The sequence below is a fragment of the Microtus ochrogaster genome, chromosome 24, assembly GCF_000317375.1.
Source record: "Microtus ochrogaster isolate Prairie Vole_2 chromosome 24, MicOch1.0, whole genome shotgun sequence".
Classification (NCBI taxonomy): Eukaryota; Metazoa; Chordata; class Mammalia; order Rodentia; family Cricetidae; genus Microtus; species Microtus ochrogaster.
The window spans coordinates 28,229,873-28,244,823 of NC_022024.1; the positions used below are offsets into that span (position 1 = coordinate 28,229,873).

General features: G+C 46.1%; 1 protein-coding gene and 1 non-coding gene across 2 annotated transcripts in view; one reads left to right on the forward strand and one right to left on the reverse strand.

The window, feature by feature from the left end:
• Fgd6 (FYVE, RhoGEF and PH domain containing 6) overlaps positions 1–14,951 on the reverse strand; it is a 121,741-nt gene that overhangs the window by 72,504 nt on the left and 34,286 nt on the right. Inside the window, exon 3 of the mRNA XM_005358149.2 lies at positions 8,543–8,690. Within this exon, the coding sequence (XP_005358206.1) occupies positions 8,543–8,690 (148 nt within the window). The remainder of the gene's footprint in view (positions 1–8,542; positions 8,691–14,951) is intronic.
• LOC113457386 lies at positions 2,531–2,637 on the forward strand. The gene has a single exon (XR_003377974.1). It is a non-coding gene; the product is annotated as a U6 spliceosomal RNA (small nuclear RNA).

Here is a 14,951-nt window from a genome sequence, read left to right on the forward strand (position 1 = left end):
GAGAGAGAGAGAGAGAGAGAGAGAGAGAGAGAGAGAGAGAGAGAGAGAGAGAGAACATGAAGGTCAGAGGGCAGCCAACAGGAGTTCATTCTCTCCTACCCTGTGGGTCTCAAGGATTGACTTCAGGTCATGGAGCCTGGCAACTGGATGACAAGCACTTCCCACTGAGCCATTTCACCAGCTCATCTCTCTTATCCTTACTATCCTGAGCTTGTTTCCACGAGGAAGGAGTCAGTAGCGTCGTCGTACCACCCTCCTAAAACGTGAAGCTATTTGACCTTGTTGATATCGATAGCAAAATCAGTAGAAGAAATAGCTCTGCTGCCGCCAATCTCCTGCTCTGTGAAGCTGGGTACTGCAGCCAATGCCCTGCTCCGAAGCTGGGTTTGATCACTAGACTCAGAAGGACACCTTATAGCTCAGATTCCCAGGTAGCTATTTCAAAACTTTAAAAACATAGATCTGGGATGGAGTGTGAGCATTTGAAGAAGGGATTAATAAAACAGCCCAGCCGAGCTCCTGGAGTACGGCGGCAAAGAAGTGTGAACAAAGGGGAAACCCACACAATCAGCTGACCCAAGCTACTGGCAGCTCACTGGCTCTGGACTGACAATTAGGGAACCTGTATAGGACCGAACTAGGCACCCTGAATGCAGGTGACAACGATGTGGCTTGGGCAAGATCTAACCCTATTGCATGAACTTTTTTTTTCTCTAGGAAGAGATACCTTGCTCGGCCTAGGCAGGTCGCTGGGCAGGCAGGGTTGGCTGGGCTGGGTTTGGTTTTGCCTCAATGAGCTGAAGAGACAGACTTAGTTGACTTTTCAGGGGAGGCCATACCCTCCCTGAGGAGGGAAGGGGGGGGTGGGATGGGGAGAGCAGGAGGATAGGAGGGCGGGGGAACTGGGATTGGCATGTAAAAAAATAAATAAATACTCTTAAAAAATAGCACAAGAAAGAGCAGACACAAATATAAGCCAAGCACAAGTGTGTGGTGCATGCATGTGTGTGTCTATAAAGATATCTTAATGAAATCCAATATTTTGTATAACTAGAAAAAACCTTAAAAAGAAATAGCCACAATCTTCAAGAAGCGAGCATAGGGAATAAAGCCACCAACTATCACAACTGTGAACCAGCTGAGCATCGAAGGAGGCCACACTAAGGCAGAACGTGGAGTCGGGAAGGCTTCACACAAGAAAACGCACCTGATGCCCTTCAGCCACTGGAAACCCTCAGACAATACCGTCAAGTGTGACGCTCGGAGAGGCTGACCACGGGAGCACAGACGCACGCGCGGCTGCCTTAGCCTTTACGGCTCCCTCACCGGTGGCCTAGGTTCCCAGCATAGAGAAGGCTCTCTATGAGGTATCTTCACATCGAACTCAAGAAAGGTCATCTGAAGTAAGTGCAATTGTCTTGCATTTCCTCCCCAAAACTCCCTCAACCAGGGAAGGCTAACTCATAGAAAAGAGGAAAAGGTCTCAGTCTACTGAGCCAAATATAACCCTCTCTTTTTTTCCCCCGAGGACTGCCACCCAAGAGACAACCAGAGTGAAGGGTGCATCCTCCCCCACCTACACTTCCCTATGAACAGTGTGGCCCTTCTCTGTGTGGCTCCCATACACATGCTAACAAACAGGCCTGCTTTTTCTCTAGTTGGTGTGCCTGTTCGGCTTCTTTCAGCTGACTCAGACAGGGAGCCTGGAGAGGAAGCGAGGCCTTCCGTATACCTACTGCACATCCCCATGCATCAATGCCAGGAACCTGAATTTCTCTCTTGTCAGTGCCACCTTCTGAGTCAACAAAGCCTGTTGATTTATCCTTCAGAGTATTTCCTTACTGTGTGCTAGACTTCTGTCGCTTGACAAAATATCCAAGACAAACAAGTTAGAAGAGGTCTAACTGGGCTCACGACTCCAGGGACTTCAGTCAGTGGTCTCGGCATTGCTTAGGCCAAAGGCAGCACAGTTCGTCAAGGCAGGCGTGTGTGGCAGAGGAACCGCTTGACTCAACAACCGTGGGAGCAAAGAGAAAGACAAGGCATTTCCCAATACACCCACCAATGCCGCTTTTCCTCCTACTCCTCCACACCCCTTCCTTGACTCCAGCCAAACCGGAACCACCTTGTATTTCCACGTGATTCTGCCCTCCTCTGTCTCTTTCTACCCACCTTTCCTAGCTTCAGAATTCCCTTCTAGTCAAGGCCATCTTTCCTTCCAAGGATTTCCGACTGTCACAGTCTGGGTCATTCTTTAAGATGACAGTCACAGGTTGTCCCTTTACGAAGGCTGCCCTGATGTTCTTCTGTTACCTTCAAAGGACAAGGTTACTCTCTTGTTTATATGTCATATATAAGGCGCTCAAGGGGTTGTTACTATCTGTTGACCCTCCCAGAATTCTCTGTAGTCTACCTGTTTACTTTTGTATCCTTCTATACATAAGCATAGTGCCTAATTCACTGTTCAAGGAAAATTCACGAACAGGTAAATGTGTGCAGGTGGCTGCCACTTTCTTAGAACCTAAGACCAGTGCTTGCTTCGGCAGCACATATACTAAAATTGGAACGATACAAAGAAGATTAGCATGGCCTCTGTAGAAGGATGACATGCAAATTCGTGAAGCAGTCCAGGAGAGAGAGAGAGAGAGAGAGAGAGAGAGAGAGAGAGAGAGAGAGAGAGAGAGAGAGAACTTAAGACTACAGCACACTGTTTGATATGTTATATATCATAAAACACAAACTCAAATTCCGTGGCACATACAATAAAGGATAGTGGATTGAACTAAATAAGGGAACCTAATCTAGGAGTATACATAGTTCTCTATTTTTGTCTTTTTCTATGATTTATTGTATTTTTAGATCTATTGGGGGTGTGAGTGCTTTTCCTGTGTGCGATTGTACATGTACCTGTGCCTTTAGAAGCCAGAGATGAAGCTGGAGTTACAGACGGTTTTGAGCCACTATGGAAGAGCTAGGAACCAAACCTAGGTCCTCTGAAATAAAAATGTGCTTTAACCATGGAATTATCCCTGCACTCCTTACTTTAACTTTTTGAGCCATGGTCACACTATACAGCCTTGGCTGGCCTGGAACTCACTACATGGATCAGAATGACCTCTAACACAGACCACTGCCTGATTCTGCCTTTCAAGTGCTGGGATTAAAGGCATTCGCCACTGTTCGTTCCACATAAGATTATTTTAATGGTGTGTGTGTGTGTGTGTGTGTGTGTGTGTGTGTGTGTGTGTGTGTGAGCGCATGTGAACGCAGATGCTAACAGAGGCCAAAGCTTCAGCTGTGAGCAGCCTATATGTGTTCTGGGTACCTACTAGGAACCAAACTTCCATCTTCTACAGGAGCAAGCACTACTGGCTCCAAACTGCTGAGCCATCCCTCCAAGCCTCAGTCTTTCCTTTTAAGCTAGGAAAATTACAGACTTAAGTGAAGGCATGTAAGTAGACTAGAAATCAATGGGTTGTAGTCATCTGAAAAGTCAAAGACAACAAATATTAAAAGTTCTATATTCTCTCCATCATGTAAAAACAGTCACTGATTTGGACCCGGCCAAACACTGATGGGAACGCACCTTGTAAGACCTCAAGAGGCTGTGTTTGGAGCTCAGGCTTCTGAGCTAATGAAACCATATCATATTTTAAAGAGACCGCCTGTTAAATATCAACATCTCCCCTAAGCAAAGCATACTGCGATGGAAGTCAAGACGCTCGCCACAGACAAATGAAAACAATTGTCAAGGGTCATGAAATAACTCACACACATTAAACACAGAGCCTTGGTCTGAAATCCAGCAATACGCTCTGATCTTTTGAGAACAGCCTAGCTTTGTCAGTTCTTCTTAACCGTGTTCTCTTTATTTCGCAGTTGCTGAGTACCCGTGATGGCAAATGACGTTATACCAGTGCGGTTAATGCTATCTGAGAGACTTTCTCTATCATAACACGAGTTCTACTCGCAAGAGAAGAATGTCAACAGCAAGACCTGTCCAAGGCACAGCCCTTTATCATTTTTATGTCACAGACGAGGTGATATCATGATGTTACCTAAAGGACATTGTCCTTTCCAGGCTCCACCCTTCTCTTTGCAGGGGAATAATCACGAGCTATTTTCAAAAGATTTGAAAAAGAACAGAGAAACAAATATTCAGAGAAGCTACAGACTGAATGTTCTAACCACAAAGAAACAAAATGAATACACTTCCTTTAAAATTTTATTTTATTTTTTGTTTCTTTCTTGAAACTAAGTCTCACTAAATTGCCTTGGTTGGCTTGGAATTTACTAGGTTGAACAAAATGGCCTCAAATTTGCAGGAATCCTACTGTCTTTCCTTCCAAATGCCAAATGGGCATGAGCCACTATGCCCAACAGATTTCTTTAAAACGAACGTTTATGAAGACCTGAAAAGAACAATAAACTAAAATCTGAAGAACTTCCAGGGAGCTAAAGAGATGCCTCAGATGGCAAAGGGCTTGCCACACAAGTACAAGGACCTGAATTCAAATCCCCACCTTAGGTGGTGAGGGCTATTGTACACTGTGTGAAGATGTGTCCTTGTGATTGGTTTAATAACAGGCGAAACAGCCAATAGCTAGGCAGGAGAGTTTAGGCAGGACTTCCAGGCAGAGAGAGGAACTCAGTGTTAAAATCTAGGCATGCAAGAGACACCAGTCAGAAGCAGAGGGAGTCAGACATACAGAATGGAGGAGAGGTAGAGAGCCACACGGCAGAACGTAGATTAATAGAAACACGTTAATTTAAGTCATAAGAGCTAATTGGGAACAAGCCTAAGCTAAAGGCTAAGCTTTCATAATTAAGAACCAGTCTCTATGTCATTATTTTGGGGCTGGCAATTCCAAAAGAAAGTCTGACCAGAAAGACCCACTATACTTAGGAGTCTCCACTGAAAACAAAATGCAGGAGTCAAGCAGGCAGTGACAGAACGTGATGCTGGACAGACTCATGGACCATGTGAGAGCCTTCCTTTACACTGTGCGCCGGTATGATCCCCAGTGTCATGTGGAGATCACTGTGGTTACCACTTCAATAGAGAGAGAAGCCGGACAAGGTTCAAGTAAAACAGAACAGGCCAACACAACAGTATGAAGCAGGAAAAGAAAGTGAGGACAGCCTGATTTTAATTATGGCTCTCACACAATACTATCCGAATGTTCTTTCTCAAGCTCTCCACAGGCATTGGCTCTTCGCACTCATTTAAATTCTAGTCATATACCACTTTCTCAGAGGCTTTCGTCCAAGTAGCCACTGCGGTCTCCAGCACATCACTGCTATGTGCCCCGTGCAGCCTGGAAACACTCTGAGCTTCTTCCTGTTAATGAGTTTGGGTCCCTCTTCCTCCTCCACTGGGATGGGCATACCACAAAAGCCAGGGCCATGGCCACCGCTGATGTCTAACAAACGCTGAGGCTACCTGGGACATGAGGGCTATCCTTGACCTTCTCCAGGATCTGTACCAAGGAGCAGCAGCACAGAAAATGAGCTTGCAAAGGAGCAAGGTGTGAGCAGGGCACAGCGGCAGCTCCGTGACTGCTGAACAAACCCTTCAGAGCACCAAGTGACTCTGCTGCCGGGGGCTGTACAGACCCCCAAGCAACTGCTTCCAACACCCTGATCTGAGACTTACTCCTATCGGGCCAGGGGTGGGGTTTGTGTGCATCTGGGGGTGCATGTTTGCTTTTGAGACAGGAAAAAAAAAAAGTATACATCTCGGGGGTGTCTGATTGCTTTTGAGACAGTGTCTTACTCTATAATCTATGCTAATCTGGAACTTAATATTTCACCACAGTTAGCTCTGAACTCATGCCAGTGCTCTCGCCTCTGCCTCCCAACTGCTAGAATTACAAATGTGTGCATCCGGCTCAGAAATTGAGTCTCATCAGCAAACAACAAAGTTACTGAGCTCGAACCCCATACTGAGTCACAGTCTAACTTTTTCCACATATCAAATCATTTATAAGTAATACTTTGTTTTCATTTACAAAGTGGCATTCTTTAAACCAAAAAGATTAAGTAATTAGCTTCAAGTTACCCAAATCATAGCTGGCAACCAATTTTTTTTTATATTTACTTATTCCGTTATTTTATGTGTTGATGTGCTTTTGATTGCATCTATGTATGTGCACCGCATGACAAGATCAGAAGAAGGTGTCAGAGCCCTTGGAACTGGAGTTACTGACAGTTGGGAGTCATTACGTGGGTGCTGGGAATTGAACCCAGGATCTCCATAAGAGCAACAGGGTTCTAACCTGCTGAGTCAACTTCCAGCCCCGGTAATCAATTTTAGATAACCACGATGTACCATTCATTAAAGGTAGAAGCAGATTTAAACAGAGCAACACATGCTAAGCAGGAGGCACAATGGATTAGTAAACTATGACAAGGACTCAGGTGACTAGGCTGTCGTCCTTGGCTTGCTATGTTGTGAGGATCCTTCAAAAATCCATCCTGTAACACTCCAATATAGCATGGGGACATTGCTGTTATGCAAATTTTCCCTTTCATAATATCTTAATTCAAAGAAATGTGATTTCAAATGAAGCATATAGATGTTTATAATAAACTAAAACAGTACAATGAATTTCTCTATTATATATCCTTAAGCCTTTATGAACATATGGACAATCTTCATGTCTCCCGAACACACACACAGACACACACACACACAAGTATGAATACATATAATACAAACACACACTGGATTATTTTAAGAAAATGATTACTCTATTAGTAACAGTGAGTGAGGTGATACACGTATTCTCCACTTGACAGGATCTATAGTAACACAGGAGACAAGCTTCAGGGCACCGTTCTGAAGGATTAGCCCTGCGCCGGCTAGCTTTAGATCAGCTTGACACAAGCTAGAGTCATCTGGAAGGAGGAAACCTCAAATGGGAAAATGCCTCCATAAGATTTACAGTAGGTGAGCCTGTAGGGCATTTAGTGATTGATGGGGGAGGGCCTAGGCCATTGTGGGTAGTGCCATCCCTGCGCTAGTGGCCCTGGGTTCTATGAGAAAGAAGCTGAGCAAGCCAAGAGGGACAAGCCAGTAAGCGGTACTGCTTTATGACCTCTGAATCAGCTCCTGCCTCCAAGTTTGAGTTCCTGCCTTGGCTCTCCTCATTAGACTGTGATTCAGGATATGTAAACCAAACAAAGCCTTTCTTCCCAAGCTGCTTTTGGTCACTTTATTGCAGCAGTAGTAACAGTAAGATGAGCCCCACTAGTTTAACTGACATAGGGTGACCCACCTTAACTGTGGGTAGTAGCATCGTACGATGGGCTGGAGTCCTGGACTGAATACGGGGGAAAGCGAGCTGGGAACTAGCATCAGGGATCCTGTGCCTCAAGCTCATGCTGCCATAACTTCCAGAACACGAGGGGCTGTCCTTGAACTGTGAGCCAAATTAACCCTTCTTCCACTAAGTTTGTCTCATGTCAGGTATGTTGCCACAGCCGCGTGGGAAGTAACTTACAAACAGCAACCTCTGTTCTGTCCTTAGGAAGGCATGATCAGAACAGTGAGGTGACTTGGGGGCTAAAGACACTTGCTGAAAACCTGGGTTTGAACCCGCAAGGCACGCGGTAGGAGAGGACTGACTCCCGCAAGTTGTATCCTGACTTCCACACACGTACCAAAGCACAGAAGCATGATCGCTTGAATGTGCTCCCCCCCCCCCGGAACAGAATGAATTTATTTTAAAAAATTATAAAGATGTGATCAAGCCTCAAATGCGTAGAATTCCCTTCTTTCAAGAAACTTTAAGAACTGCCCAGGCTCATACCTATAATCTCAGTGCTCAGAAGATTGAGGCAGAAGGACTGCTCTGAATGCACCAATGTCAGACTAGGTTACATAGTGGGTCAGAGGGTTGGCTCAGTGGTCAAGAGCACTGGCTGTTCTTCCAAAGAACCAGGTTCAATTTTCAGCACCCACATGGCAGCTCACAACTGTCTGTCTGTAACTCAAGCTCCAGGGGATCTGAGACATACATGCAGACAAAACAGCCATACACATGGAGGGGGGTGGTCCTTGGACTTCCCACAGGGCAGGGAACCCTGATTGCTCTTCCGGCTGATGAGGGAGGGGGACTTGATAGGGGGAGGGAAATGGGAGGCGGTGGCGGGGAGGAGGCAGAAATCTTTAATAAATAAATTAATTAATTAAAAAAAAACAAAAAAGAACCCATAACAAAGAAAGGAAAGAATCAGTGGCAGGACAAGAACAAGCCCTAAGAGAGATTTACGAACTAGACATAACTACATACATTTCTATACATATACATATATGCACATATAAAAAGCCATTAGTGAAATAATTTCACACGGTTGGATATGAAACACTGTAGGTGCTACATTACAGCAGGAACAAGACTTAAACTTGTAAACCATTTCCAGACTACTCACTAGAGGTGCTACTGCTGTTTTCACATCAGTATGATAGATCGCATTCCCATGCACAGCGGCAGGCCAAGAAAAACAAAAGCAGAAATAACTGATTGCCAAAATATACCTGTTTATCTTCCAGCGGGTCTGGCTCTCCTTTGCTGGACTCGGAGCTGACGTCATCTTCATCAGAACTATTGATGACTTCCTCATCAGAGGGCAGGTCACCAAGACCCAGATGGGGACCATCGTGCCGCTCCTGCGATGTTGCAGAGCTGTGTCAACAGAGATGGATACCCGTTAGTCACCTTCCACACACCAGCATCAACTGCCTGATCCTAGTCATGGGAGAGACTGCGCCTATGGGATTCAGAGGAACGGAAAATGCATGGCAAGTCAAACCCTGCCTTGCCTTTGCCCGACTCAGCTGGTATAAACTCAGATTCACTCTGTGCTTAACAGTTGACTTTAGTACAAATTCAACTGATAATAATGAAGGCCATTGTGGGTGGTGCCATCCCTGGGCTAGTGGTCCTGGGTTCTGTGAGAAAGAGGCTGAGCAAGCCAAGAGGGGCAAGTCAGTAAGCGGTACTGCTTTATGGCCTCTCAATCAGCTCCTGCCTCCAAGTTTGAGTTCTGGCTTTGGCTCTCCTCGTTAGACTGTGATTCGGGATATGTAATAATAGGAAGCAAGTTTCGCAGTGGCCTCCATTCTGTTTCCACCCCTCCTTGCTTTAGAAGACTGAGTGTCTATGGGTTCCTGGTACAAACCAGGAAGACTAGACGTTGTTGAGAACTTCGGCCTTGATATTTAAAAACAGCACCAAAATACCAAATCCGTAAAGCTTGGGAACTCCTGACAGTTGAGTGTCCAATCATCAGTATGGCACCAGTGAGCACGTGCCCACCACCTTAGTTATCACTGATAGGTACCTGCAGCTCAAGATGGAGGCAGGACAGTGAACCTAGAGAGTGTCAGGCTGCAGCCCCCTACAGAAACCCTAAGGGAGCCTGGTGATCTAATGAGGACATTTAAACGAGCCCTCCTTCCAGGTGATTATGACTCAGCTGAAGTTGGAAAAGCACTTCCAGGCCATTAATCAGCTCTTCCTTGACAGCCTGATCTCACCGAGGCTTTGCGTGTGTCCACACAGATCTCAGGCGGCTCAGAGCCACGGTTCAATCCATTCTGTAAGGGGAATTCCACAGTCAAGTTCCCCAGGCAGAAGATGGGATCATTCCGGCATAGGATGTGCATATTCAGAGACAAGACGCTTTTAGAACTGCCTATCTAGACTCGGCGGGGTATAACTCCACCATCTGAGTTCAGGCACAGTGGGAAACGGTCTCAGCAAACAACCAACTGCTTTTCTGGTGGCAGTCAGCAGCTAGTCTACCAGGGCATGTGCCGAGTAGAGTAGGTGAGGCCACTAAGAGAGCTGAAGAAAATCATCAGGAAGAAGGCTCTAGTAGAAGAGAAATTTGCATTCCGTTCCCGTTGTGGCTCTTTCTCAGGTCACAGGCAGGTCACTCAACTGCCAGAGTTCCAAATACGAGCATTTCTAACGTGAGTCTTCCAAGTGAACGATAAATTTCCTGCCAGGTCCTGGACACACTGTAGAATAACAGACTGGCTTCAGAAACCATTCCCGCAGTTCAACGGCTACACAAACCAGTTGGATCGAGGCAATATGCCCAAAAGGAACACCTCCTACCACCAAGCACTTGGCTTCCTGTTACTCAGTGGCCAGGGCCTCTTATCACTCAGCTGGGTGGATGCTCACCTTTATCATAGGTGGCCTGGACAAGCGGGAGACTCACATCCTGGGGTGTGAGAGAGGCAGGGATTTTCCAGTCAGATCACTGACAAAATGAACTGTTCCTGCGAGCAGGGCCAAGAGCCAGTTCAGCTGAGCTATTAGTGTTCGATTTGCACTGGCAAGAATAATTAAAAGCAAACAAGATGGAGACCAGAGCGCCTATTTATGTAGCTAGAAGAAAACGTATCTTCACCTTTTGGGGGGGGGGAGGTTCGGGGGGGTGGGGGAGGGGGAATTGGCTGTGCTGGGAACCAGAGAAGGGTCTCAGTGCGTAGCTCTCTCACTGAGCTCACAGCCAGCCCAGCCAGTTTTCACCTTCGTCCCTTACTCTTTTGACCCTCTAGCCTTGCCCTCTCAGCACAGGTTGCATTTCTGATCAGTTACCGGCATCATCTGGAAACTTCCTAAAAAATGCAAAGTTCTCAGGCCCCCCCCCCCCCCCCCCCCCCCCACCTGCAGGATCCGGAACCAGGGAGAGCTAGAAACTCTGTTCTAGAAACTTCTTCCATAGCCCATCAGAGGGTTTTTCTGGATATGGGATTTCAGGTGGTTGGTGATGAGGACCCTGGGCTTTGATTCTGGTTGGAGTTGAAAGGTGTTTCTCTAGCAACCATTTAAAAGGCGTTTTCATAAGAAGATAGTTCTTGTCCTCGCTTTTAGGAATTCAAGAGAGAACGTGTCGGCACACACCAGGAATCTAGCTCGCCATCAGGAGGCCGAGACAAGAGGATTACGAGCCTGAGGTCAATCTGGGCTCTAAAATCAAGACGGAAAACGACATCGACAACCAAACAAGGCTCCAAATGAAGTGCGAAAGTCACTATTTAAAAAAAGAGCAGGGAAAAGAAGCTGTACATACGCACAGGGTTGAGCACGAGGCTGGACGGTACAGTGTTTTTCCGGCATCTACAAGCTCCTTGGTCAATCCCAATACCATGGAAAGTGAAAACCAAACTTCATTAATCCAGACTACTGACATAAAACACTGGGATACTTTGACTTCCAAAGATTGCTTGCTGACTAAAACTTACCCAGATTCTCTTTACCCCCCCCCCCCCATCACGGATTGGTTTCTTAGTCTCTTCTGGGCCCTAAACCACCTCCCGCCAATAGCTACTTTTAACATGTAAGCGCTACACAACGGCTACTTTTAACATGTAAACGCAGGGACAGCTGTGTTTTCTGCTGCATCCCAGCATGCTGCCTGACATGGAATATCTCCACAAGTACTGTTCACCTGTTTTGTTTGTTTTTGTTTTTCAAGACAGGGTTTCTCTGTAGCCCTTGCTGTCCTAGAACTCACTCTGTAGACCAGGCTGGTCTTGAACTCAGAGATCTGCCTCCTGTCACCACTGCCAGGCTACTTTTCACAGTTCCCAATGGTGAAAGGATGAAGTTGGGGACATTGGGACTGAGAGGAAGGGATGGAGTAAGAGGGGGAAAACAACATTGTCTCCTGGAAGGCCTGACATGGAATGACTCGAGTAAGTGGAACCAGCAGAAGGCATGAGCAGGCTGGGAATGAGGAACCTGAGTGTAAAGGAACAAAGGGCTTAGCGGCCCATGGGGAAGACAGCATCCAGAATCTACACTCATTTGTTGATTTTGATAACAGTTATTAAACTGTTTACCCATATAATTAAGTACAGCTTCCAAGTCAACCTTGATAATTTCAGACTTCTGATAACGAGCAGGCTCTGGACTGAGGCCTGACGCCGATCCCGCAGCGTGGAACTCTTCTATGCTTTGCATAGAAGAAAGTAACGCCTAACACTGCTCTGCAGGCTGGCGGGGCAGGTCAGGGTTCCCTCCACATCTTCCTGTCTAGTCCACGGGAACAGTGAAGTAAGGGCTCGGGAGCTTCAACAGCAGAACACACACTCAGTTCTACCTCCCTCAGGCACCCACTCCAAATCAGATTTGCTTCTAAAAGAGACAGAGTTCTAGAAAGTCAAGAGAAAACCAAGCCAGAAAACCAATTGCTGTTGATAGGCACCGTCCCTCGATTCCAAATGCCACAGTCTTGTAAATACAGTTTTTTAAGAGTTAAATTTTTCCCATGCTAAATTCTATGTGGACAGAACATTCTCTCTCAGCTGGAAAAGCACATAAAATTGTATATAAAACTTTATAGCAACAGGTCCTCCTTTTAGAAAGTGTTTCGCTGGCTTCCTCCAGATCGCAAGAACATAAACCTGCTGAGTCGAAGCAGAGAAACACCCTTCTGCGCTGGTACCTCAGCAAGGGAAGGGTGAGAGCACAGCAGACAGCCAGAGAAGCAGAGTGAGTCACCTAGAAACCGAGCAGCTCCCAACTCTGAGAACGGCGGCTCAAGATAATGTGTCTGGTCTCCTTACCGAGTTGCAGCATGTAAATTTGAACTCCAGCCTTTTCTTCTACCCTTGACCCCGACCCAAGCTGAGGAGAACAAGCACATGTGCGCGCGATGCTGTTCTACGGACTGTGTGTTTCCTTGGGCTGCTTTCATGTGTATCACAGAATGAGCAGAAATGCGAGATTAAGAGACCTGAAGGATGAACATTACATGGGAAACAATTTTTAACAAGCTATCAGTTATTATGTAAGACTAACAGCTTCAAAATTTCACCACGAAGCGGTTACTTCACTCCCCATATAAAATCACGGATTCCAGCATCAAAGGAAAACCATGGATCAAGTCAACAGCAACAAAAATGTGAAAATCTTTTCTTACATATTGTTGTTTGGTTTTGTTTGTTTGTTTTTCTTCGTGGTGCAGGGGACGAACCCCATGCTTTGCGGGGGCTCTACTGCTGTGCTACAAAGGCTAGCCCCAAACCGTTTTGAAGTCCTGCAGTACCTCTGGAATTTCCCCACAAGCTCGGCGGTGCTCTTGACTGTTTTATGAAAACCTGGCCCAGCCTACAAAGTAGGCTTACTGGTCACTTCACCTGCCAGCAGACCTCTTAGGAGTCACATATCCCTGAGACGTACTTTTAAGGTTTTTCACACACAGGATAGTATGTGCGGAGTCTGGGTGGCACCCTAAAAGCTGGGTGACAGCAGTTACAGGAAGAGTTATCTCTGAATGAGTTCCACAGTCAGCAAAGGACTCTACGTGGGGATAAATGGAGTCATACAGCGATTGTTTCTTGCCCACCCCCCACCTTCCCTCTTTTTTTCTTCTTCCTCTTGAGACAGAGACTGTAGTCCCAGGCTGGCCTTAACTTCAATGGACCCGTCTCAACCTCCGGAGTGCTGGGATATAGGTACGCGTTAACACGACCGGCGGCAAACGTCGTTTTAAATTTCACGATGCAATGATTTCATCAGCTGGATCGATGGTAAATGCCTACAACTCCAACCTTCTCCCGTGAAGCTGAGGCAGAAGAACTGTGAGTTCCAGGACAACCTGGAAAGATCTAGGTCATTTCAGGGAAATAAGAAAAGATGAAAGCAGAAAGTTTCGTTATCGTGATGTCAGTTAAAAACAAATCGGGAGCACAGGTAAACAGTGCATTAACCCTGCTAAGTTAAAAGCTGGTTAACACAGAACGAAAGTCCTGAAAAGTTAAAAGGATAGTAGGAGTTACCCAAAATAAAGAAAAAAAAAACAAATGAAAAAATGAAAGGTATAGGATACACACGATTAGTGGTTCTTGGTTCATAAATTTTAGAGGGGCCTAGCAATCGAGCCTTCAAACTATCAAGCTGGGCCAGTGAGCTAGCTCAGTGATGACTTGAGTTCAATCCTGGGGATGGACATGGTGGAAGCCAAGCATGGACTTCCTCAAATTGTCCTCTGTCCTCCATGCACGTCAAAGGAAAACACGTGTGCCATCCCACAAGTAAATTTTCATAAATTAATTTTAAAAACTAGCAAGTCAGCTCTGTGGCTTGAAAAAAAAATACCTTGCTTCCCTGAAATGTGAACTAGAGATGGTTTAAAACTGGCTGAGAGACTGTTAGAGAAAGAAAATGGGCTTTGTGTGTGCAGCCAAAGTCATAACCCTAGGCTAAGGCTCCATCACTCACTCATAAAGTGGAGAGGAGGCGATTCAAACAAGCAGTAAGGAGACTGCCAAACTCTAGGAGCGAGGTGCAGAAGCAGGTGCGTCTGGTGCTTTCTAAAAGAACTACCTTGAAGCCACACTGAGGGGCGTCTAAAGCTGACTATGTATATGCCCAGTTGTATTTCGTTCAAGGTGAAGGCATTAAGATAACATTAGTAGCCGGGCGATGGTGGCGCACGCCTTTAATCCCAGCACTCGGGAGGCAGAGGCAGGCGGATCTCTGTGAGTTCGAGACCAGCCTGGTCTACAGAGCTAGTGCCAGGACAGGCTCCAAAAAACAAAAAAAAAACCCCCCCCCCAAAAAAAAAAAAAAAAAAAAAAAAAAAGATAACATTAGTAACATGTCCCCTGTTACCGCATGTTAAATGTTATGTCACACGCAGACCCCGCTGTATGAAGTACGAGGAATTACAAGCAAACCGTAGCTACACCCAAAGGACATCTGCTTTCACTCCCGGAGCCTGCTTTGTGCAGACCTGCTTCCTAACAGAAGCTGCAACCATAACCGTAAGGGCCACTCCCCTTAGGGAGAGAAGGACGGAAAGGGGCTTGGGGCCTGCAAGGAGGTGACATCAGGCAGGGCTAGACTGTTACTCGTGAAGAGATTTAGTTCACTTCCTTACTCACAGATACCTACGAACAATACTGGCAAAGTTTTTCTTCC